Source organism: Eptesicus fuscus, chromosome 2 (genome assembly GCF_027574615.1).
Source record: "Eptesicus fuscus isolate TK198812 chromosome 2, DD_ASM_mEF_20220401, whole genome shotgun sequence".
In the NCBI taxonomy this organism is placed as follows: domain Eukaryota; kingdom Metazoa; phylum Chordata; class Mammalia; order Chiroptera; family Vespertilionidae; genus Eptesicus; species Eptesicus fuscus.
In genome coordinates, this window is record NC_072474.1 from 87228858 (window position 1) to 87255663 (window position 26806).

General features: G+C 38.1%; 1 protein-coding gene across 1 annotated transcript in view; it reads left to right on the forward strand.

The window, feature by feature from the left end:
* The window catches only part of FRYL (FRY like transcription coactivator), a 245550-nt gene that overhangs the window by 102871 nt on the left and 115873 nt on the right, over positions 1 to 26806 (forward strand). The window contains exons 3-8 of the mRNA XM_054729167.1: positions 8003 to 8202; positions 11495 to 11548; positions 15289 to 15428; positions 16363 to 16459; positions 26121 to 26200; positions 26569 to 26649. Of these exons, the coding sequence (XP_054585142.1) occupies positions 8083 to 8202; positions 11495 to 11548; positions 15289 to 15428; positions 16363 to 16459; positions 26121 to 26200; positions 26569 to 26649 (572 nt within the window). The 5' untranslated portion in view covers positions 8003 to 8082. The remainder of the gene's footprint in view (positions 1 to 8002; positions 8203 to 11494; positions 11549 to 15288; positions 15429 to 16362; positions 16460 to 26120; positions 26201 to 26568; positions 26650 to 26806) is intronic.

Sequence of the window (26806 nt, forward strand, 5' to 3'; positions counted from 1 at the left end):
TACATGAAAGAAGATAAATTAGTGAGAGTATGTCAGGTTCTAGACTAGAAGTCTTAAGACATCATTTTTCTTCTAATTAACTTCTGAAGATATGCATAAATGTGAACATATAAGTGAAATAGTGGCTGAGAAATTATGAAGATGATGAGTAAATAGTATTTGTACCAATAGATAACAAAACCTGTTATGAAGCTACAATAATTAAAAGGTATGGTACTGATACAAAAAGCTTACTAAGGAGCAAAGTAGAAAGCACATCTGAGTCTGGCTTTAGTTTATGATAGTGAATATAAAATTAGTGACAGAATTTCAGTAAAGGAAGCCAGAAGAATTGATTAAATATTGGGGGTTGGGCTAAAATAATGTTTTTATTGTATGTACAATAAAGCCATTGCTAAAATCTGAATGACAGATTTAAATGGAAAAAAATAAACAACTGAAAAAGAGTTAAAAGAAAATACAGGTAGATATCTACCTCACCAGAGTGGGAAAACCTTTTCTTCTTAGCCCATTTTATGTAAATGAATATGAAGATACAATCAAAATATTTAATCTGGGAAGTAGTTATTCTAAGCAAATATTATGCTAATAAATTAGACTTCTAAAGGGGAAAAACAGATCTATCAGAATCTGGCAATTCTGGAGAAAATAAAGGCACTGATCTGAAAGTTTAGGAACTCAGGACCTACAGTATTGTGACCATGACTTTGATTAGGAGTCATAAATTGGTGATAACTTGATGTGGTATTCTAGATCTCATTCTTCACCAAGGATTTGACCAGCTGGTTGTTAAGCCATTGATGGTTTGAAATCAGCCATGATGAAAGTCAGTGCACAAGGGAAACTGGCAAATGCTATCAATCAGAACTCTTGGTTTTTGTTTGTTTGTTTGTTTTTGAGCCATTTACCAGCATATCACTTGAAATAAGAACAGGTTTGTTAGTCCCTGGCTGGTGTTGATCAATTGGTTGGAGTGTCATCCCACACAGGGAAAGGTTTTGGGTTCTATCCATCCCTCAGGGGCTGGTCTAGGCGTGCGTGTGAGGCAACCGATCAGTCTCTCTCTCCCTACTCTCCATCCCTTCTCCCCCCCGCCCCCAAATCGTTTAACATGACCTAGGGTGAGGATTAAAAAAGAAAAAGAAAAGGTTTGTTAGGAAAAAAATGAGATGATATGCAAAATACCTTAAAGTATTAAATAAATAATGTTTCATTTCCATCAGAAATGAAAAGTGTCTGGTATGAATGAAGGCATTTTGAGGTAGACCTTGCTTTATAGCAAATTGTGTTTGTGCAATAAAGTCATCAAATGATGCTTTCCTATTGTACCTTGAACACCCACAACACGCACATTGTTGTATTTCCTCTTCAGATATACTTGCTCTCAAATGTACAGTGTTTCTGTGGACAGTTAGCTGGAAGGCACACCAGTCCATCTGGCCTCCTCAGAAGTTGAAGTTTGCTATTACTCCCTAATACTGATTTTGCTTTCTTTGTTTTTACTTCTAATCTGTCTACCATATGATCTGATTTGTGTTTTGACATTTTATTTTTAATTGACTTATAAACTGTTTCCTTTTCCTGAGTTTGATCCAAGTATATTATTGTTTTAGGCTTTAGCCGGAGCTGTTGTTTATTTTGACTCTTCCTCGGCACCTCTGGTTCTGGCTGACGGGGATAGAATAGGCCTTTCTTTCTTTTTTTTTCTTTCTTTTTTAAAAAAAAATTAACAGACTTTATATATTTCTTAGAAGAGTTTCAAGTTTACAGAAAATTTGAGCAGAAAGCAGAGTTCCCATGTACCGTCTTCTTATTCCCCTCTCCCCCGTTTCCCCTGTTAACATTTTACATTAGTGTGGTACATTGGTTAAAACAGTTGATGAACCTGCATCGACACGTCATAATCACCCAATAGTCCATAGCTTACATCACATTCACTCTTTGTATTGTACATTCTATGGGGTTTTGACAAATATATAGTGACATGTATCCACCATTATAGTAGCACACAGAGCAGTTTCAAGCCCCTAAAGAAAGTCCCTTGTACTCTCCTATTCATCTTTTTCTTCCCCCTCTACCCCCATCCAAAAACCCGAACCCCTGATAATCATTAGTATCTTTTTTAAAAATTTTTTTGATTTGAAAGGGAGAGAGAAGGGGGAAAGAGAAAAACATTGGTTTGTTGTTCCACTCGTTCATGCATTTATTGGTAGATTCTTGTATGTGCCCTAACCAGAGATCGAACCCGCAACCTTGGCATATCAGGACTATGCTCCAGCCAACTGAGCTACCTGGCCAGGACCCCACTGACCTTTTTATTCTCTCCATAGTTTTGCCTCTTCCAGAATGTCATATTGTTGTAATCATACAGTAGGTAGCCTTTTCAGACTGGCTTCTTTTGCTTAGTAATAGGCATTTAAGTTTCCTCCAAGTTTTTTTATGACTTGAAAATTCTTCTTTTAAGTGCTGACTAATATTCCGTTGCCTGGATATATACCACAGTACATCCAGTTACCTACTGAAGCGCATCTTGGTTGCTTCAGAGTTTTGGCAACTATGAATAAAGCTGCTATAAACGTCTGTTTTTGTGTGGACATACTTTAAATTGCTTTGAGTAAGTACCAAGGAGTGCAGTTAGTTGCTGAGTTGTATGGTATGAGCGTGTTTCCTTTTTTAAGAAACATCCACATTTTCTTCCAAAACAGGTATACAGTGTTGTATTTCTACCGCTACCCACACCGTCTTCTTTGGTGAGGGTCTGTTAGGATGTTTTGCCCACTTTTAAATTGAGTTGATTATTATTGTTGAATTTTAAGGATTTTTCAATGTGTTACGGATTCTTTATATATTTTGGAAGCTGGTTATGTGTTTTTGCAAATATTTTCTTCCAGTCTGTGCCTTTTCTTTTCATTCTATTAACAATATCTTTAGCAGAGCTGAAGTTCATTTTAATAAAGCTTAACTTACCACCTTTTCTCTCATGGGTGTTGTATTTGGTGTTATATTTAAAAAGTCATCACTAAACCTAAGAACATTCAGACTTTTCTCCTGTCTAATATTCTAGGAATTCAGAGGGGTTTGGATTTTACATTTAGAATTCAGTTCGCATTTCCCAGTTAGAGCTATGATCCATTTTGAGTTAATTTTTGTGAAAAGTGTCAGGTTTGTGCCTAGATTTTGTGTGTGTGTGTGTTTTTTAATTTGCACGTGGGTGTCCAGTTATGCCAGCGCCATCTGTTGAAAGTCTCTCTTCCTCATTGATTGCCTTTGCTCCTTTGTCAAAGTTCAGTTGCCTGTGTTTGTGTGGGCCTATTGCTGGACTTTCTGTTCTGTCCCACTGATCTGTTTGTCTGTTTGGTCAACAATGCCACTCTGTCTTGATTACTGTCCCTTCAGAGTAAGTCTTGAAGTCAGCGAGTGTAAGTACTTCGACTTTGTTCTTCTTCAATATCGTGTTAGCTATTCCGGGTCATTTGCCTCTTCAGATAAACTTTAGAATTAGTTTGTTATTATTCACAAAATAACTTGTTGGAAATAGGCTTGCTTTTTAAACTAAGAATTTTGCCTTTTAAATTGAGATATTTTTATATTTGTTCCTGTTCCAAGGCCTCTTCTTTTTTAGGTGGTCATCAACATTTTTGTTAGCCATTATAAGAAATAATTATTAGAATTGCGTGGTACTTCGTTACATTTCTGCATATAAATCTATACATAAATATGTGCATGCATATTTGTAAGGTTGTGACTATAAAGTACTAATTTTTATTGTTTAAGACCAGTCCTTGGGGTTGAGATGGCAGCAGGCTGCTTTCACGGACTCCATAAGATCTATCTATCCCGACCCTTCCTTATCTTAAATGCCCCAATTGTTAAGAATTACTGTGTATCTTGAGGGAATGTTACTGGTTAGTGTTGTGCATAAGAATCTAGTGGAGGCAGAAAAAACAAAGGCTGAAAATGGCTACTATAAAGTAATGAAACCAAACATGATCAGTTTAGTGTTTATATGTCTCTTCTCACTTGTCTGTTTTCCTTGACTGAATTTAAATTTATAGAGTATGGAAGTCTTAATGACATGAAAAAGATAATTGTTTTTAATACACTAAGTGTAGTGCTAGAGAGTTAGCTGTCTAAAAATACCATATTTATTTTTATGTACACTTTAGAAAGAATAGATATGCTAGCTTTTAATTCCCATGTTTTAATTACTCAGGTCTTGCTTTATTCTTATTTTTATCAGTTAAGAGTTTAATAGATTTATTTTCTAGGAATGTTAAATATGACCATTATTAAACATTTGGGATTTGACCATTTTGTAATTCAGTGCCTGAATGTTGTTCTTAAGTATTGTACTGTAACAGTTATGTCTTTATTCTCTCATAAATTTTTCAAAATTTTATAATAGCATATAGAGAAATTTTATTTTTAACTTAATAAACAATTTAACTCAAGCAGTCAAATGACATCAAGTTAAGCTAGTTATGTGGAAACTAGTCTTCTTACCTGGTTTATGTCATCCCCTTTTCTTAATATTAGCCGGAATAGAAGAAAACTTTACATATTTTCACCAAAATTGAACATTATAATGAAATACAGAATTGGGAGGAACAATTTTGATACATGAGAATGTTATCTAATTTTTGTTTGTTTTTAAAATATTTGTGGGTTAAATATTATTTTTGTGGTATTGGCCTGTTTTATGCTTTGTACCTTGTTTATTCATGTCTTTGTCCAGTTTTCAGTTTGGAGGTGTGGGTCTTTTTCTCATTTCATTAGAGCTTTGTAGATGGAGGTAAAAGTGATTAACCCTTTAAAAGTATAATTTTTGAAATTTGATTTTTTAATGCAGATATTTAGAAGATAAATCTTTATTTGGAAGCTAAATACAGGTTTTCAAACTTTTGGCTTTATTGGCAAATTTCTTAAAATCTATATATATAAAAGCCTAAGCGACCTTTACGACGGAACAACCAGTCGCTATGACGCGCACTGACAACCAGGGGGCAGACGCTTAACACAGGAGCTGCCCCCCCTGGTCGTCAACCACTCAGCCAGAAGCCGGCCTCACGGCTGGCGAGCACAGTGTTGGTGGCAGGAGCCTCTTCCGCCCCTGGAGCAGTGCTAAGGAGCGAGGGGCAAGTGGTTAGGAGCACCAGGCCTGGCTCGGGCTCCTCCCCGGCCACTTGGCGCTTCACACACTGCCAAATCCCTCGGGGATGTCGGACTGCTTGTTTCGGCCTGATCCCAGGCCGACATCCCTTGAGGGGTCCCAGATTGCAAGAGGGCACAGTCCAGGCTGAGGGACCCCAACTGGTGCATGAATCCATGCACAGGGCCTCTAGTATGCAATAATGTTAGTTATTTGTTTATGCTTAGTTTATGTTTATGCTTTTTCTGTAGAAGATAGTAATGGTGAGTTGAGAGATCAATTTAAAGTTGTTTTTTCCATTTTGAAGATACTGGTCAAAGGCTAAATATCAATTTAAAAGTTTATACTTCATCAGAGTCTAAAATTTAAGTACCTAGGTCTATCATGTGACTTCTTGGTTAGTTGCATTTATTGTAAAGTTAAGTCCAAAGAAACCTTTGTAACTGTTAGGATCTCATGAATCTTAATTAAAGACTTACAAATCTTAATTAAAGGGAAAATATATTTTGTAACTGCTTACATAAGTCAGCCTTGAATATGGTTCATCTTCATTTTTATTTCCAGAATATGTTAAAATTCTGGAAACTGAGTAGCCTTTTTTAATGATTCCTTACGATTATCCAATATAATAATGATATAAAATATAGCATATTCTTAATGTTCCAAAATATTTTTTAATTTCAGATCTTTTTTCCCACAATAACATTTGTTAATAGATTTTCTTCTTTATAATACACAATGTTGGATCATGAAACAGAGTAAACAAATAGTTCATTGTTTAAAATAGTGTACACTGTGTTCAAAGGACTGTGAATTTTTGAATTGTTCTTATATAATTTTAGTTCTAGAATACAAAATATTATACTTTAATTTGTGTGATGCAAAAATATTTTAGGTGTAATATTAACTGTTTGTAATATTCTTTAGATTATTAATTTTTTTAATAGTAAAAATCATGTGTGCCTAATTTTTAATCTTAACCTTGGAGGGAAATACTCTATTCTGTGAAAATATTAGTAAATAAAGATAATGAATAGGGCATGAAAGGAAACCAAGTATTTGGAAGTTCTATCTTTCAAAAAGATTTTTTTAAATTTATAAATTATTTTTTCTGAACTGTCTGCTGTAACATGACTTTGTATTACTTCCTGGAATTTTCTGTTGAAGTTATCACAGGTCACCTGTCTGTATATTGATATGTACTGTGTTTGGTAGAGTAGTTTGTTTTAGTTGACAGAATAATTCCTTACGAGTGTGGAATGTACGTATTTAGAGTAAGTTTATTGTCCTATAGTTATTTAGACACATAATCAGAGACAGAAATTCAGTGTCTGAATAATTGTGTGCTGTTTCCTTTTTCAAGGCGGGAGTTACATATAGGACAGCATCTGATAGGGCAATATCCATAGATCAGGTTGAGGTGGGGAAGTACAGTCTCACAACTTTTCCATAAATATTCTAGGGCAAAGGGATGACATAAGCTGTAGTTAGAGAATGTGGAGGGTCTGTGTTGGGCTAGAAGAATGAGGGGAGGATAAACTGTAGATAGAAATCCAAGGTAGGCTGCCCAGGCAGTCAAGAGAACAGAACAGGTAAATATGAACAACATGCAATGGTGTGCATTCTTTTTGTGCCACATCTGGTGCAACATGCTATTCACCAGGCCCAGTGTCATCCCCGAGTAAATGGCACCACTGTCCTTTGAGTGACTCAGATATAAAAATGGAGTCATCTTTTTAAAAATATATATTTTATTGATTTTTTACAGAGAGGAAGGGAGAGGGATAGAGTTAGAAACATCGATGAGAGAGAAACATCGATCAGCTGCCTCCTGCACACCCCCTACTGGGGATGTGCCTGCAACCAAGATACATGCCCTTGACTGGAATCGAACCTGGTTAGGGCCGGAGGCATCTTTAATTCCTTCCCCTCACCTTGATATCAAACTCACGAACACATGGCAAATCTGAAATCCTCCTCCTTCTCTCCTGTGCCACGGCCTGCCTCTTAGCCCAAGCTGTGATCTCCCCTGGATTTCTGCAGTGGCTTCCCTGATTCTATATTTTCCCTCTTCTAATCCAGAGGATCCAGAGAGGTCTTTTAAGGGGAGAACAGATTTTATCCCCCTGCAAGTTAATACTTCACACAGAATTATAATTGCATTTAGAATAAAATCTAGTTTCCTTATCAAGGTCTAAAACTTGGATCCCTGACTGATAATTCTGACTTCATCTCACATTGCCTCTCCCTGACTTCATCCCTTGAGTTCAGGCCACACTGGTCTTCTTTTTGTTTCTCAAATGTTCACGCTCAGCCTTGTGCTTTCTGACCTTGATGCTTTGTCTTGTTGCCTCTTTTTCATCATTTAGTTCCGAGTTCAAATGTAGCCTCTTCAAATGAGGCCTTTGCTGAGCATGCAAAGTAGCATATTTCAACTCCTAACCCCATCTCTGTTTCATTTACTCACATCTCTTTTATTTCCTTTATTGCATGTGACTTTATTTAGAATTCATTTACTCGGTGCCTATTTATTGTATACCTAGTATATGCCATGCACTGTTCTTGGGATTCATCAATGAACATAAATGACAAGAGAATCCCTGTTCTTATGGAATTCACATTAGTAGGGTAGAGAGAAAAACAACACATAATAACCATGTAGCAAAATTATAGTTATGTTGGGCAGTGTTAGAAGGCAGCAAGTATAATAAAGAAAAATAGAGTAATGGTAATACAGATTGGGAGATCTGGCAGCAGTTCAGGGGTAGCATGCTTATTAAGTAGGGTGGTTATGGTAGGCCTAATTAGTTGATTACTAAAGTAGAGTTCTTTATTTTTTTCTCTTAATTTTAGCTTCAGCACCAGTCAGCAAAGTGAATAAGTACTGTACTTCTTCCAACTTCCATTCCACATTGGGGAAAAAGAATATCATCATGTCAAACATTACAATTGACCCAGATGTCAAGCCCGGTGAATATGTCATCAAGAGCCTCTTTGCAGAATTTGCTGTTCAAGCTGAAAAGAAAATTGAAGTTGTAATGGCTGAACCCTTGGTGAGTAGAGCTGACCTGTAAGTCTGAAGTATTTTCTGGACTTTTTGTATTAACCAATACAATACAAACTTTGCAAATAATATACCTTGAAAAAATATTAAAGGAGGCCAATCTGAAAAGGCTACATACTGTATAATTCCAACTGTATGATATTCTGGAACAAAGCAAAACTGTGAAGACAGGAAGAAGATCAGTGGTTGCCAGGGGTTGGGTGTGGGTGGAGGGATGAATAGGCAGAACAAAAGGGTTTTTAGGGCAGTGAAAATATACTCTTAGGCTACTATAGTGGTGGATGCATGCATTAAACATTTGTCCAGGCACATAGACTATAGAACACCAAGAGTGAAGTGAACTGTGATATAATCAGTGGACTTGGGATGATTAAGATGTGTCAGTGTAGGCTCCTCAGTGGTAGCGAATGCACCACTTTGGTGCAGAATATTGATAATGGAGGAGGCTATGCATGTGTGGGCAAAGTGGGTATGGGAAGTCTCTACCTTCTGCTCAATTTTGCTGTGAACTTAAAACTGCTCTAAAAATAGTCTTAAAAAATTTAAGGGATGGGTTAGTACAGTAGTCCCCCTTGCCCCATGGGGGGATAAGTTTCAAGACCCCCCTATTAAATGCCTGAAACTGGGCATAGTACTAACCCTATACTGTATATACTATCTCTTTCCTACACATACAGTGGCTGTGGGACCAGCCTGCTCTGCCTCTCTGCTCCTGCTGACAGTCTCTCGGTGGTTTTTCCTGTACGTCCTCAGTTATAGGACTACATGATGAATGCTCTGTAGTTGTTATTTTGATGTGGTCTTGAGAGGAGGCAAGTACAGTGTTTACCTACGCCGCCACCTGGAGTGGAAGCCCAGCATCCGCTTTGATAAGTTGCTGCAGGTCACAAAAGAACAAAAGTAAATTTTACCAATGCCAGTTGTTGAGACAGATAAAACCTAAGAGAAAGTAAAGGAAAATCTAGACTATTCTGAAACTTAACACCCGGCTTTAGCAATTTTCAACCTGCACAGCAGCACATTTTTAAACACTTTACCTATTTTATGTAATATTTTCTAAATAGCACCATGTGATGTGGTCCTTTCAGCTCTCAGATACCATATTCTTAATGGAATTTTAATTTGGAAATGTGGAGATCTTGAGAGCTAAAATATTAAAAGGAAATATGAGTGAAATTACCTAATTTGTTTGAGTCTCAATGGCATTTCTTTATCTTTCTCCTTTCTCTTACTTCCAATGCCATTCGTACTGTCCTAGCTTAGGGTCAGGTTCTGTCATATTAGACCATTTCAGGAGCCTTCTAACTGGTCAAAAAGTGGTCCATTTTCTTATTTTAACCAGACTTTTCTTATCTAATACACACAAATATCACCTTTCTGCTTTAAAAATCTTGCTCACTTTCCATTGCTCTGGAATAAATTCAAGTTCTTATTGGGTCGTTCCAGACTCTTTACACTCTTGTTACAGTTTGTATAATGTCTCACGATTCTCTTATCCTGATGTATGCTCTGTTTGTTTGTTTTTTGTTTTTTAAATATATTTTTATTGATTTTAGAGAAGAAGTGAGAGTGAGATAGAAACTTAAATGATGAAAGAGAATCATTGATAGGCTGCCTCCTGCACGTCCCACAACCTGGGCATGTGCCCCGACCGGGAATCGAACCTTGACCTCCTGGTTCATAGGTCGACGCTCAACCACTGAGCCATGCTTGTTAGGCTATGCTCTGTTTTTTTAAAGCTTGTTAGGCTATGCTCTATTTTTTTTAACGCTCATCCTTTGAATTTCCCATACATTCCCTTTAACATAGTGATTCCCCTCAAGCTAAGTGAATCTTTGTTTTACCATAATAATTTGTCCATACTTCTAGATTCTGACATGACCATATTAGTTGTTCATATGTCTATCTCCTCTGATGTGAGCTACTTGATACAAAGAGCCAGGTCTCACCCACCTTTTTATCTGCAGCGCTGCCCATGGTAGATGATTGGCAGGAGGTGTACTTAGTAAGGATCTGTATTTAAGTTGACTGTAGCCTTAAGAACTTTGCTGCGGTGTGTGCCCTTTGTTTTTCTAATTAAACAGTGTTAACAGAGCTTTTCATAGTTCTTTCAGAATACTAGTGTGATGCTGACTATACTTATTCATTCCTTTCGTACCTAATTTAAGACATCTGCTAGGTCATCTAAGGTGAGATTATGAAATGATGGTGAGTAGTGGTGAGGATTCCATCAGAAAAAAGGTGTTTCTACCCCATCATCATGCTTTGGGAGAAGTGCTGTCTGAGCTTAGTCTTTCTAACACACCAGGAAAACCCCCAAAGTGGTGGTCTCCAGCAGCCACGGACAGACACAGGCTGAGAAAATCCCCATCCTATTTTACAGATTTTACCCCCCCTACACTCGTATATACCAGCATCATTTCTTCTTATCAGATCTCTTGCCAGCTTTGTTTCATCTATGTCCAAGTCTGAGTAAACTGAGTAATATCTATGTAAGATAATGAAAATACACTTAATATCATATTGTCACAATATTTTTATTATAGCTTCAAGTGCATTTATTGTGATTTTATTTATTTTGGAATTTATTCTGTATCCTCTTAGGTAATAAACAGCCATCCAGGAGGACTCTCTTGAATTCTCAAATGAAACTCTTGTAGGGTCACTTTAAATAAAGTAGCACCCATGGAGGTTACCAAAAGAATAAAAAAAATAAAAGAAGCACAGATATGAATGACTTTTGCTAAAAGAATTTAATCTACCACTAAAATGAGAGAATGGGCCTTTTGATTCTCATTAGAAACCATAATAAAAGGAGGTTAAAGAGGCCAAAAGATGGGAAGATTAGCTGAGCTTGACTTTTGGCCACAATTTCATTTTTAGTTTAGAAGAAAGATTCAGGAAGGAAGGGCAATCATTGATTGAGGATAGCAGCTTGCAGACTATGCAATCCAATACCTGAAGCTCCTTTCTTCTTAAAAGGTGGTAGATCAATCCTGGGTAATGATCCAGGCATATCCAAGCTCATCTGTTAATCTTTTAGATTGCCAGTGACTAGAAAAGAAAAGAGGAAAAAGCTTTAAACCATCACCTGCTGATTTTGACTTTAGGCCTAGGATTTTTACAACTCTGCAATTTCCACTCTTTTTTGAGAATATTAAATATATATGCACTTTTAAAAGATTTTCTTCTCTCTGTATGATCTCTCCTTTCCTTCAAACTACATTTTTCTGCTAGTTTTGTCTTCTCACCTGTTTATTGAAACATATTTTTAATTGTAGGAGAAGCCTTTGTCTAGATCTCTCCAGAGGGGTGAAGATCTTCAGTTTGACCAGGTATGTCAATTTTAGGGGACTGTTTTATTTTATTCTGAAAGGAAAATATCTGTCCTACCAGTCTGGTCCAAATATATCTAGTATTAAGAAATTCCTGTATATCTAGATTCAGCCTGTAGTTGGTAGTTTGTTTATTTAACAAAACAAATAGAATGAACTGTGAACTTTGTAATTCTTAGAATGAACTGTGAACTTGATTGATTTCTGCTCATTCAGTATTTTTAAATGTTTTGCTTTTCACTGTTAATCTCTTTGCTATGCCCTTTTAAATTTTCTCAGGAAGTTTCCAGTTACATCCATCAATCTTTTCTTGTATATCAATTCGTACAATTTCGCATCATGATATTTTACCGTATAACATTTATTTTTTCCTGTTGGGGCTATCAGAACCTTTACAGAGAAGCATCCAGCCTACTTCCCTCCCTCTTTACCTCCTAGAAGCAGAGCTGGAGATGAGGCCTTGGTCCTGGGGAGGATCCCAGAGAGCAGGGTTGGGCAAGTGAAGCAAGAGGGGGGAAGAACTGATGGAAGGGAGCACTTTAGAGGTCTCTGCTCTGGGGGCTTCATTCTACTTCTGAGCCTTAACAAAATGTCCCTATAGTTGTCTGTCTGCAGTTCCCATCCCCAGTAGTTGAGGGCTGCCCCAAGAGGCATCAACTACACCACCACCACCACCCCCCCCTCACACTAGGGCTTCTGACTGTGCTTGTGCAAAGGCCAAGTGGATCCTCTCTGTGTCAGAAAGTAAAAGAAGCTTGAAAAGATAAGATATACAGTGACCAAAAAAATTCCCCAGCCTCCTTTATATAGAACTAGAGGCCCGGTGCATGAAATTCGTGTGGGGGTGGGGGGGGAGTGGTTTGTCCCTCAGCCCAGCCTGCACCCTCTCCAATCTGGGACCCCTCTCACAATCCAGGACTGCTGGCTCCCAACTGCTCGCCTGCCTGCCTTTCTGATTGCCCCTAACCGCTTCTGCCTGCCAGCCTGATCACTCCCTAACCACTCCCCTGCCAGCCTGATTGATGTCTAACTGCTCCCCTGCCAGCCTGATTGCCCCTAACTGCCCTCCACTGCAGACCTGGGTCCCCCCCCTCCCCCCAACTGCCCTTCCCTGCAGGCCCGGTTGCCCCCAACTTCCCTGCTCTGCCAGCCTGGTCACCCCTAACTGCCCTCCCCTGCAGGCTTGATCGCCCCCAACTGCCCTCCCCTGCTGGCCTGATTGCCCACAACTGCCCTCCCTTGCAGGCCTGGTCTCTCCCAACTGCCCTCCCCTGCTGGCCATCTTGTGGCAGCCATCTTGTGTCCACATGGGGACAACCATCTTTGACCACATGGGGGCAGCCATCTTGTGTGTTGGAGTGACAGTCAATTTGCGTATTATTCTTTTATTAGATAGGATGCTGATGTCTAAAAATTGGTATGGTATTTCTCTAATGTTAATTATTTCCTCTTGCTGAGATTGTGTTGCTCGAGTGTTATTTTTGTCATAATTATGTGTGCTTAATAATTGTTTTACTATATGTTGATTGTTTGCAAAAATCAATAACCTAGATTAGCTTTCTGTTGCCATCTAGTATTCCTGGGCTACTTTTCTCATAATTATATAGCTAGGAAGTAGATTTTAATGTTCATTAGTACACTTTATTAGATGAAGATGACTGGTTAGAATTACTTGGTGGATACATACCATTTCTGGATCTCGCCCCAGTTTTGCTGAGTCTAAGTAATGCTCTGGCACCTGTATTTTACTACAGCTCCCTAGGGAATTCTGATGCATGCATGCATACATACAGTGGATAAATAGCTGCTAATCTAAGAAGAGACCATAAACAGGAAGCTAGTCCTCTATTATAGTAGTAACCATATCACCTCATACTATAATGCTTTTCACATCTTAATGCCACCACAAAGGTTTTATTACTAGTAATTAATGACTAATTATTAATGTATTATTAATATATTACTTTAAAAGTATTTAGATTATTTATAGCTTAAATTCATATCACTAATGATGAATGAATGAGTATAAAATCAGAATTAGAAATCCTATTAAACAAGGTCTTAAGGAAAATTTCCATATATTTTCTTATGTAATTGATTAACAAAACTATACATGATCATGCATCATAGCTTGATTTTTTTTCACAGTAAAAAGCTGTGTGTGCTTTAAACTGTTTTAATATACATTTACAGTAGCATATGATGTTTTATTGTTCCTTCTTTATTAACAGTGGACCATATTCTCCTTTTAACAGAGACGGTTCATTGTTAATAAAATATAAATTAAAAAATAGTTAATTAAAATTAGAATCAAGTTTTACTTTAATTCCTATATTAGACACTATTTACCTGTCAAATTATGGTAATTTATAAATAGAACCACGATTAAAGGAAGGCAGAGATATTGAAAAAGAGAACAGCCTATACAATCAAATAAGCCATTGCATTTTTTTCTACTTTCCTGGATGAAGTACATTCTGAAGTTAGATGAAGAATCTATAATAATAAAATCGTAATATGCTAATTAGACCAGACATCTTTCCCGATGAACCTGGGGCTGTGAGGGAAGCCTGGGTCCCGGGTGCCTACCAGCAGTCGGAGGGAAGCCCAGGTCCCGGGTGCCAGAGGGAAGCTGGTGCTGGCAACCAGGTGAAGGAAAGCCTACTCTTGCACAAATTTCGTGCAACGGGCCTCTAGTATAAAATATTAGGAAAATCTAAATCTTCATTACTAGAGTTATCATGTTATCTTCATTAACTTATACTTCTTATAGTCCTAGGACTGAATGAGACCTTGAGTATTCCTGTTTTTTAGTTAAGAAAAACAAAGTGAAAAATGTTGTACTGCTGATTTAAGAATATTAATTTTATGAGCAATGAGTTGAGTCAGATACAGAACTTCTTATGAAGAGAGAGAGGGTGTTTTTCTTGGGCTGGTCAAGATGAGGTGACTTTAGGGACTGCTGATGGCAGCTGGTGTGCCTCTCACCTCACTACAGGCAAGCTGCTGTCATTCCTGAAGTGAATCTGATATTCACCTACAATACAGGTAGTTTTAGAGAGGCCTCAAATTGGTAGCAGTTGTTCATCTTACTACATTATCTTTTTGCGGTCCATCTATATATTCTAAGCTTTAAAAGCTTGTGTACAACACATTTTTAATATGTTTATTTGTATCACAAATTGATTATTTAATTATAATCCTGTTCTGTATCGTAGCAGTACAGAGTAAATTTGAGCTTTTCCATACTTCTAACATAATATACTGTAGTCTTCGTTGTTTCTCCATCTGTTTATCTATTCTAGTGGCAACAATTTAGAACCTTTTGTTCACATCAGGAGAGAGGAACTGGCCAGGGGAAGGAAGTAGATGTGTTGATTTTTCTCACATGTTATGCATAACAGTTCTCCCGGAGGTACCCGTGTGTTTAATCAGGGATGTTATTGATGATCACGTGAGGAGCATGTGGAGGCAGGGAGAAGGTAGAGAGCCTCTGAGCTAAACAGAATGGATTTGGGTGAAGTTTGATCGTGGGAGAAACTTAGCCCCGTTTACTACTTGGCTATACCCCCAGCTCTTTTTTTTTTTTTTTTTTAAACATATTAACTGCATTCCGTTTCTCTGTTTATTCTACTATGTTTACTCTAGAAGTGCTAATTATTTTTAAGTGATTGCTAATAGTTACCAGCATGGTTCTTTGATGTGCTATTTTATCTTCTGGCAATGTCCTGTGTTTTCAGTTGATAAGCTCTATGAGCTCAGTAGCAGAGCACTGTCTCCCTTCCTTACTCCGCACCTTGTTTGACTGGTACAGACGCCAGAATGGAACTGAAGATGAATCTTACGAGTATAGGCCTCGATCTAGCACAAAATCTAAGGGGTAAGTGGCTCATTTCCCACTGTTCTGGGATCGAAGCACTTCCCATGAAGGGGGTGATAGTGTTATCAACTGAAGATGGTTGTTATTTGGCTTCTAAGCAAAAACATTGATTCTTTTTGTTATGAGATGGTAGTAAGGGGAGAGGATAGTCCAAGCTTAACCTGTAAACCAGGGGATGGTCCCAGGTAAAGCAGGTGCAGCCATCCAGTGCTCATCACTGGGACTAGTCGTGCTAAACCAGATTTCGGGAGTGCCATTTCAGTAGTTGTGAGGAGCTTTAATAATCACAGAAGAAATTGAGAAAATATTCAAAGAAGGTCCCGTTCACGTGGTGTGTGAAGGGAAGCAATGGTGGTGATACAGGAAGACTGTCAAAACCCCGTGTTATTTACCATGACACCCTTTTTGGTGCTCAAGTCCTAGAACATGTCTTCTCCTTTTTCAAACTTCCTGGGGAGACCTTGGCTTTTAGTAAAACATCCGTCTGAGTTCAGGTGATGCCCATGGTTTAGAAGTGGACTTCAGTCAGTGCCACTTGTGTTTTTTCATCTTAGATTTGTGAGAGTTACCTGGCACTGTAATTTCTTCAGAAGAGTTATTTTTGTTGTTTTAGTTCTTAATAAAAATATACTAATCAAATATGAAACAATGTTACATTTTCTAAATGAAATTTGAAATACTTTTTTTCTTAATTTTTTAGACTAGGTTTAATTTCTGACAAATATAATAGTGAAATGTGTGTATAAATTCCTAATGTACAAAAGAGAGGAAATTAGAACATGTAATATGTACGGTGAGTTACTAGGAAAACTTGTACAATTGCTGTAGAACACCATCCATATTGGGAACTTAGTGAATTACTTGAACTAGTAGCCAATACCTATTTTAAAATTTATATTCTTAATGCAGTCCTAACTTGGGCTTCTTGTTTCAGGGATGACCAGCAACGGGAAAGAGATTATCTTCTTGAAAGGAGAGACTTAGCAGTAGATTTCATTTTTTGTTTAGTTTTAGTTGAAGTTCTAAAGCAGGTAAGTGCTGTTATTTCTGCAAAGTTGTTATTTCTGCAAAGTCTGTTTTTCTTATTTTGCCTTCATATTTCAGTTACCTTATTAAGGATGTATTGTCTAAAATTCTGGCCCACGTGGACTGCATTCCTATAATTTAATTATACCTGTTTTCATTCAAAGGAAGCCTGAGGCTTTCCTTTCCTGTACCTGTCGCTCTGTCCCTTTTACGTTTGTATGCCATCCAAGACATGAAATCCTGTTAGCAAAATGGAGCTGAATAGAAATTTGTGTTACAAATGGGCTGTTAGCTGAAAATATAATATGCCTGTCATTCACCTACTTCAATCTTTTTTTACTTCCACTTTCAAAGAATTTCTTTTTCTAAGTCTTCAAGCCTGCATTTCAACATGTAATAATTGTGCAGTAATAGTTGAGGGATGGGGATGACTTGACAAGGTTAAGACTGAGTTGGCAAAGATGATTCATATATTTCCAGCCATGCACATTGTAGTGTTTTGGAAAAATTTAGGAAATCTAAAAGAAAAATTACATTTTGCATATTACATGTTTGGACAGAGAGTTTTCTATGTTATGTAAAATCGAATAGAAGGTATGTGACAATAAACAGGAAATGAAGGATATAAAAATTAATGGATAGTCTCTATTTTTTTGACATAGCCAATATAAAAATAATTGAATTATGTAACCATTTATACTTTGCCTTTGTTTTATTATAATGTCTGTGAAAAGACATTGAGTAATAATCTGAAATCTGAGACCAGCTCTCAACATAAAGGAGAATAAATTCATGCTTCTGCAAAATTACGAATGACCCCATAACCCACAGTACCATTTTAGATGTTGATAAGGAGCTCTTCAGAGAATATCTGAAATTTTGCAAATAAAATAATTTAAAATTTGTAAAATGAATAAATGAATTAGTCACAGGTAAAATCACTTTAATTTGTACCCATCCTAAAGGGTTTTAGTGAATGTGGGATAGAAATTTCTTCTGGAAGTTGTGCTGACAAAGCCAGATTTCCTTTCTGTGGCCTCCCAGGTGAGCTGGGATCGTAAGACCCTGAGGTAACTAGGGGTGAGAGGAGCCCTGGCCACACACCAGGAGTGGGCTCTCCTGGGGCTCCTGTGGTTGACCCCCAGCGTCTCGTGTGGGCTAATGTAGCTCATTTAAGTGGTTTGGTAACAGCATCTGCACTTCTCTGCTTAGTTAAACTGTATAGGGTTTCTCCTTCCAGCGGTAGAAATCGCATACTCCCTGCACTGACATTCGGACTGATCGTCTCCTTTGTGCCTCGTCTCCCTTGTCTCCCGTGACGTTCTCCTACTCTGCCATCAGTCTCCTGCCTCATCTAAAAGCTCTCCCTGATTGCACTGCCTTCAGAACAACACAGAGCCACCATCCCCACCCCGGAGTTGTTTTTCTCCTCTTCTCCTTCTTTGTCTTTTTCCCTCCTCATCATTTTCATCCTCTTTCTCCTCCATCTCCTTCTCCAGAATAATCCAGATAGCTCTTCTGGTAGAAGAAAAGTTAGGGTCTATAAACAGAAGGACATTTTTTTCAGTGGGCTCAGTTTTCCAGTTCCTTCCACAAAATCCTTTTCGATCCTTGGTTCGCATGGACTCAAAATGTGAGAAAGGGAAATACAGTGGCTCTGGCAGCTAATCTTTGCTTTTGGTTATGTCACTACATTCTTTCCACCTATTGTTCCCTTTTCACTTACCCATGTCTCTCTCTTACCATTATCCTCATACTTTCATTCAAATGCACCCCTCAAAGGGTAAAATACATCACTAAGAATATAGATACACTGTATTTAAGATCTTATAGAGGTGGGGGGTTTTTTCTTTCCTAGTAAATAGCATCTTTTTAGCTTCTTAAAAAACAGAAAATGAAGTAAAAATCAATACAACTTTTCTGAAATCTCATGACAAACTAGCCCAATTTTCTTCACTGTCAAACTGATGTAGGGTTTAATAGATCCGGAGAACGATCAATGTACTAGATCTTGAATTTAATAAGACTTTTACTTTGTCCCACATAATGTACACGTATTAAAATGTGATTTAGACAGTGCCGGGAACACTGGAGTATTGATACACGGATGGTTCGGACTTACGGAGGAGTAAATATTGGAAATGATTCGTTTCTTGAGTAATCTGTCATGTCTTCAGTGATAATCGTACATATTTAGAACTCTTCTTAACGCATAAAGACTCCATGTCCTTCGTATCAGCTGGCTGTTATAATAAGGTCCGGGAGATAGTCATGGCAGGTGTTTTCATCCCAGCTGTGTCATTTACTTGCTGTGTAACTTGGCAAGTTATTACCCACAAACTCTTTCTCCTCTTTAAAGGAGGGATGATATTTACAATTTTTTTGTAGAATCATGAGAATTAAATACAATAATATCTGGGACATGGAAAGTGCCCAATAAATGTTATCTGCTATTTTCATTTTACAGGTGAAGAAATGTTCTTCGTTGTAGTGACTTCCTGGAGATTATAAACCTAGTTCACTTTTATACTCCAAATTTTCTCCCTTTGATAATAAAAATAAATTGTTGGTAAAATCGGAGATGTGAAATTAGGTGAAATGACCAGCACCTTGTAGAATTAAAGTTTTAATCATAACAAGTTAGATGAAGAATTAAGTTAGCTAAATGTGATGAAATTAGTGCGATTCAATTCACTGTGGGAACAAAATGAACTCAAGATATAGATAAGTAATTACATTTTTCTAAAAATGTCAGAGGAATAATTTTGGGGTCAGGGCTGACTACAAATGTTACTGTTAGTACAGGGGCTTTCAGATCCACAATGAAAGTATGATTACACAGCAATATAGCGTTTAGCAAGTTTGAAGCAATTTTCTTTTTATGTTGAATTTTAGTCAGATGTATTTATTCATTGAAACAAACAAGAAGATTGGGAAACCAGGTTTGTGAGTCATTTCAAGTTCTTGGCTTAGTTTTATCAGTGCTATTGAGAATTATCAGAAGGTGGAGTAGTCCTTCAGTATTTTCAGATTTCACAGTACCATTTTAGATGTTGATAAGCAGCTGTAGAGGTTATGGGGTCATTCGTAATTTTGCAGAAGCATGAATTTATTCTCCTTTATGTTGAGAGCTGGTCTCTTAGGTAATGAATGAGTCTCCTTGATGCCCCAGCATACATATCTTAACCTAGTTTTGTTGTTTTTCACGTTCCTCATGTGATAAGAACATTAAATTTTGGGAGGTGGTGTGGGAATGGCCTTGCAATAAAACTTGGGTATTCTTTAGGATGTATGCTTCTTGAATGCTCAAGTAGAATTAGAGCTGCTTCTAAAGTCATGCAAATGAAAAGATTTGAAAAATTCTTGACATTAAAGATGGGAATATTATTCCATTTGGGGTGATTTTTTTTTACTATTGAAAATAAGGGGAGAAATAGGTAGTTCAAAAATGTATGTGCAGTCTGATAATGTTCATTCTTCATATAAAATTTTTAGAGATTGTGCTCCCCACCAAATTAAAGATATATTTCTTCTTTCACTTCTGTTTCTCTTCTAATATGAAAAAAACTAGCAGTTTTATTCTAATTTTTTTCATTTATTAAAAGCATTTTTTTGTATATCAAACTGGGCCTTCAGTATAGTCTAAAGAAGTACACACCAACTTCAGAACTTCAGTTCCCTCACCTGTACAATAGGGGACAACTATCTACCTTGTAAGGCTATTGTAGTAAATATTGTAAATAATCTAACCTGGCACCAAGACACATACAAAGGGTTGATGGTGGCAGTAGTAGGGCAGTAATAAAGAGCATGCAACGTGGCTCAGTAGTGTCCCCAGCTGCCATTGTTAGACTTAGCACATAACTGGAGCAAATCAAGACTGTTCAGGAGGAATTACAGGTTTAAGTCCCCTTGTGTTTTGTATCTCTGGCCTAGAGCACACCACACACCACTGTGAAGAAATCAGTGTATAAAACCATAACAGGGCAGTAAGTGGGGCACAAAAGTTAAGTCATGTGGAAGGCAGTGTTGCATTATGGCACGGTCAGGGAAACATTTTGGGCCAGCCCGTTGATTGGCGCTGTCGATTCTGGAGTAAGTCCTGGAAGTCAGGCACTTGATCCAAACATAGCCCGTCACCTAGTGGTAATGTCTGCTCTGTCCTCATTGCCCGTGGGGTCATCACAGGACTGACTGGGAGCTACACAGAGGACCCCAGCAACAAACTTCTTTTGTCGGCCACTCCGGGGAAGATGAGGCGGGAGAACACATCTGTCTCCCTGCTTCCCTGATAGGCTCTGGTTTCTTGCCATTTTTTTCCCTCTGCTAGGCCTTGTCCTCAATATCTGCTAGTAGATCCTTCGTCTCCCCTACATTCCCAGGAGGTAAGAATTTTGGCCTGGTCCCTTTTAGAGAAGGTTGGGAAAGGTGCGAGGACAAGAAGCAGTCTCCAGTTGTGATACACCAGATTTTGCATTCTCTCAGGGCTAGGAAGTCTAGGGTTCTACTCTGTTATCTGCAATTTACAGGTGAGGGAGTGGAAACTTCTGTGAGGATACATAACTAGTGAAAGAGAAGTCTTGGTTTGATTAGACTAACCCAATATCCATGGTCTTTCTCTGCTTTTGTCACTCCAATGAAGAAAATGTTTTCATTTATTGTGTAACGGTTTGGTTATAGTTTATCTGTAATAAACTGAACAGCTTAGTGTGGATTTGAGGGAGCACTTTGGGGATACTGTTTTTAGTTCTTCATCTGAGATAGATTGTGTGGTCTTCAACAGGGGTTCTCGGGGTACCACGTAAAAGATTGCCATGCCTCTAATAGTTGGTCAGCCAGTATCTGGAAATTCCTGTGTCAATAAGATTTGATTGTTATACTTTCATAATGTTTACCTGTTAAAGGTTGAAAAGCTTCTTGTAACTCTCCAGTCAATCATACAATCCTAGTTAAGTATCCGTAATGCTAGGGAAGTCTTGGGGTTAACATTTCAGTTTACCAGTGTGGGACCAAGGTCAGTAAGACTGTTCTTCCAAAGGCTCTGAGTCCTTGAACTTTGCCATGCAGAATAAATTCAGTTTCTGCTCCACGGTTAACTTGGGACTTAAATATCTCAGCTTCCACGAAGCAATGAAGGAAAAGTTCATGTCTTTCCTTGTATCATCAGGTTAACTTTTGTTTTATTGATTGATTGATTGATTGATTGATTGTTGAAAGTATTACTTCTGTCTCCTTTTTCCCCATCAGCCCCTCCCCGCCCACTCCCACTCCCCAGGCCGTCAGGTTACTTTTAAAAGGTTCTCGGAGACCCAGGAAGGTAGAGTTTGGAGTTCAGCTGCTTCCTCCCTGAATCCCTGTGTGATTTGGGGACAGGGCAGTGTAAGCATCTCCCTCATCATGCATTTCCTTCCCGTGGGATTCCAGGTACAGGTCCTTGGGACAGTCGCAGTTTTTAGGAAATGAGACAAATGCATTTTCCCAACCGCCTCGGGTCCACAATAAGCAACTGAGCCTCTTGTCCACGACGAGGCTCTAGGGTAGCCGTCCGTCCTGGAGTGAAGGTTCCCCAGGAGCCTTTGAAAGCCGAGTCCGTTGCCATGCCTCCGTCTGCTTGGGACAGCAGTGTAGAAGTTGTGTCAGTGTTCTCAGTGTTGTCAGAATTTAGTCACCTGCTCATTGAGATGAATAAATGGAAGTGAATACGTGTTAGAATTCTTGTCCCACATTTACTGTTTGTGTGATTACTCTTACCTAATGTCTCTGTCCTATTTCTTAGTTTAGAATTAATTCCTGGTCATTATTCAGGACCAAGTTTAATCCCCTCCGAATAGACTCCTGGTTTACCTTTGTAAGGAATGCATTGTCTTCGTTTTAAAATAGCTCTCTTTTCAAGCCCTCAAGAAGCATTCTGACCATCTCTGAGTAATTAGAATTCTTTACTATTCTTTCCCCCAGTCTAGTTTTTTGCTTTCTTGGTTATATTTAATATTCAATTACAATTTCATCCTATTGCTGAGGTGTTCTGGAATCTGTTAAAAATTTTCAGCAAATCAAATGTAGAATTCCTATGTGTTTTGTTTCAATTGGACCCCAGGCCCACAGAAGTGGATAAATTGTAATCCTGGTTAAAGACACACTGTTGTCATTGCTCTCTGCATGGCTGTTCATGTTTGTTTGTTTGTTTACAACATAACGGTCCCTCTGAGAACTAGACTGTTATCTACAATGTAAAGCCTAATTATATGACTCTCTCCTAGTTCATTCCTTGGCTACTCCCTTTTCAGTAACTGATTTTTATGTTAATATTAAAATTCATGCACCGGGGGGAGGGCGGTCCTTCAGCCCAGCCTGCACCCTCTCCAGTCCGGGACCCCTTGGGGGATGTCTGACTGCCAGTTTAGGCCTGATCCCGCACTGGCAGTTGGACATCCCTCTCGCAATTCGGGACTGCTGGCTCCTAACCACTCACCTGCCTGCCTGCCTCATCGCCCCTAACCACTCTACCTGCCTACCTGATTGCCCCTAACCTCTCTGCCTGATCGCCCCTAACCACCTCTGCCTGATCGCCCCTAACCACCTCTGCCTGCTGGCCTGATCGCCCTTAACCACCTCTGCCTGCCGGCCTGATTGCCCCTAACTGCTCCCCTGCCAGCCTAATCACCCCTAACTGCCCTCCGCTGCCGGCCCGGTTGCCCCTAACTGCCCTCCCTTGCTGACCTGGTTGCCCCTAACTGCTCTTCCCTGCCGGCCTGGTCACCCCTAACTGCCCTCCCCTGCCAGCCTGGTTGCCCCTAACTGCTCTCCCCTGCCAGCCTGATAACCCCTAACAGTCTCTGCCTCAGCCCCCGCCACTGTGGCTTTGTTTGGAAGGACATCTGGATGGATGTCCAGAAGATGTCTGGTTAGTTAGCATATTACTCTTTTATTAGTATAGCTATTCCCTTAACTTTAAAAAATGTTTTGATACATGTTTGGATAATATATTAAAGTTTTATTGTTTTTGGACTTTCTAAAAAATTATATCATTGTTTATTGTCCTCTGAGACTTATTTTCCCCACTCAACATTATGTTACTAAGATTCATCCATGAAATGTATAGTTATACATCATTGTACCCCCCCCCCCTTTTTTTTTTAGAGAGAGAATTGAAGGGTTCTTTTTATTGAACATTTGGGCTCGAAAGAATCTTTGTAGAGTTCACTCTTCTCAACCTTTTCACCGCATCATGATTATGTTTTCAATTCTGTAATCTAACAGAGGCTCCAATATTATGGTGTCCAGCCCACCAATCGTGATCTTTAGAAAAGTAATGTCATCATCAACCATTGACCTCAGTTCTTTTTTGGAAAAATTCACTAAGCACTTCAATAGTGCTTACTAGGTAACAAACACCCCGCCAAGTGCTTTATGAATATCAACTCATTGAATTCATTTAGTCTTCATAGCAAACCTGCAGTGTTGGCAGTACTATCAGTCTCATTGTAGTACTCTATGAGGTCATGTGTTGGTTGCCTGAGGTTGTAGTAATAAATTATCATAAATTTGGTGGCTAAGAAAACAGAAATTTATTCTCTCATGGTTCTGGAGGCCAGAGTCTGACATCAAGGTGTTGGCAAGGCTTCTCCAGCCAGGGGCTCTCATCGTTGTTTTCTTAAACGTGTAATTGCTAGTGTGAGGAGGCACCATCCTCTTAGGTGCAGTATCTGGGGCCCTGCAAATTCAGCTGATAAGTGGCAGATTAGCAGGAGGAGAGGCCCTCATAGCAAAGAAGTCAAGAGCCAAAGAAGGGTTAGACGTGAAAAATTACTTTATCAAAAAGCAAAAGACATTGTGGAGAAGTGACAGGACAAAGGAAAAGGGTTTGGCTGTTGGGGTGGTAAGTTGTGGGAAGGTAAATATATGGGGGAAACCAATGGTAGATAAGGGCTAATTAGTAAGGTTTGTTTGTGCAGACCCATCTCAGTGCCAACTTTCTGTTTCCAGTGGTAATGGTTCTTCCACTCTCCTTGGTATTGGAAAGGGGAAGGGAGACTGCTTTTAGCCAGAGAGAGGGAGAATAGAGAGCTTTTCCTGCATCTGCTCAGCATGATACAATTTTTGAGTTGCCTTCAGCTCAAAATAATCCTTATGCCAACCTGCCGTATTTCGTAGTGGCAAACATTGATCCTCTTCAGTAGATTGCACGCTGCATAAATAATTGATTTAAACTTCCACCGGCAATGTACATGAAACCTCATTGATTTACATTCTCTCTACTATTTGGCTCTGTCAGACTCAATTTTTTTCCCATCGAATAGGTATAAAATGATACCTTGTGCATTTCCCCCTCCTTATTACTAATGAAATCAAGCATCTCTTCATATGATTGTTCTCTTAGGACCAAGTATAACAGAGGACAAAAACAGGAAGTTGTAAAACTGCTGAAAGTCTTTAAAGAGATGGAAAGATATTCCATGTAAATGCGTAAGAATACAGTTATCCCCAAATTGATCGAAAGGTTCATTGCAATTCCAATAATCTTATAGTTATTGTGGAACTTGAAAAGATGACTGTAAATTGAATGTGGAAGAACAGTAGGCCAGGCATAGTCAAAATATCTCTGAAAAAGATGGAGGGTGAGGCTTGTAGTACAATACATCCAAACTTATGAAATAAGCAAGCTCTAATAATAAGACAGCCTGATTTTAGCACAGACACATTAAATTGATAGAGAGCTCAGAAACAGACCCACACATGAATAGAACTAGAGTCTATCCGTGGTGACTTATCTAATCTTTGACCCACCTTTTTTTGGACTCTTCCCCGTAGAACTATACAAATCTATAATGTTGAATGCACAAGATGTTTATTGTAAAACATATATATTGACTATAGAAATGCTGGGCTGAAATGTTCATTAATAGAGAGCTCATTAAATAAATTACATATACTGAATATTTTATGGCTGTTAAAAACTACAAGAAAGAACTTCTAAGTACTGATATGGAAAGATGCATTGTTCTGTTAAGTAAAAATGAAGTGTGTGTGTGTGTGTGTGGTGTGTGTAGAAAAAGCGTGGAAGGCTATATACCAAGTTTTTAATAGTGTTTATATTTGGGAGAGGGGCAGAGATTTTAAATATTTTATTTGTTTTACAGATTAGGAAATAACATGTAGTTTTTAAAACAAAACAGACATTTAAATGACAAATTTCTAATATTAATAAAGCCATAAATACTAGTAGGTTAAAATTGTTGGAAAAGTTATTGTCCTTCTTGGATACTGTTATGATAGGCAATCAGGCTATCCGAAGTGTGGTGCTGGCTCCGTCAAAGGTTGCTGATCTATAGGTGTTGCAGAGTTAATCACGGGAAATGTGTTTGTAACTTTCTGACAGTAACAATGGTAGTAGTACAACAACAATAGCTTTCCCCCTCCATAGTCTATTGTTCAATGATTGTGATTTTGAAGCTAATAATCGTAAGTTTAGAGTTTGTGAAATTAGATATTCATCTAAATTAGAGAAAAAAATAATATTTTTTTAGGAAAAAGGAAGCTTGACAGATTAGTAATAGATTATATCATGAAAATTAAAATTGACTATTGATTTAATTTGTTGAAATAAGACCACTCAGAAAAGACTTCTAACCTATTTAGCTCTTACTCACTTGATCTTTTTTGTGCTAGATCCCTGTTCATCCTGTGCCTGATCCCTTAGTTCATGAAGTTCTAAACTTGGCTTTCAAGCACTTTAAACATAAGGAAGGGTAAGCAAAGTACTAACTCGGGATTGTTGCTTTTCTATGTGGGTTTATACTGCTTAAATATACTTTGAATGCTCATCAATCATTTGTTTTTAGTATTCAAAGCAATTATTTTTTTGAATCCACACTACATACATATAGAAATGATTTTTGTAAAAATAATTCTAAAAACCGATTGGATTTATAAAAATTAGAAGACTAAATTTAACGGCAAATTAAAATCTAGAGATAGGAAAAAATTTGTGTGGATTTTATTATCCTATAAGTGAATTTTCAGAGAAAATTCTACAATAATAAGAAATTTTTAGATTTATTCAGAGTTTGTAGAAAAACATTTAATAAATAATACATTTGTTCTCGTGTTATTTCAGGTATTCGGGAACCAACACTGGGAATGTGCATATTATTGCAGATTTATATGCAGAGGTGATAGGGGTTCTTACCCAATCAAAGTAAGTTTCACTGATTTCGATTTGCTTTTTGTTTTGGAATGCTTCATTACTAATATAGTAGAAACTGACAGTTTTAAACCTACTGTGTTTTTCATAGAATTCAGTTTCACCTTTTATTACTAAGCTGCTCTGTTAAAGTAGCACCCATACTTGAATT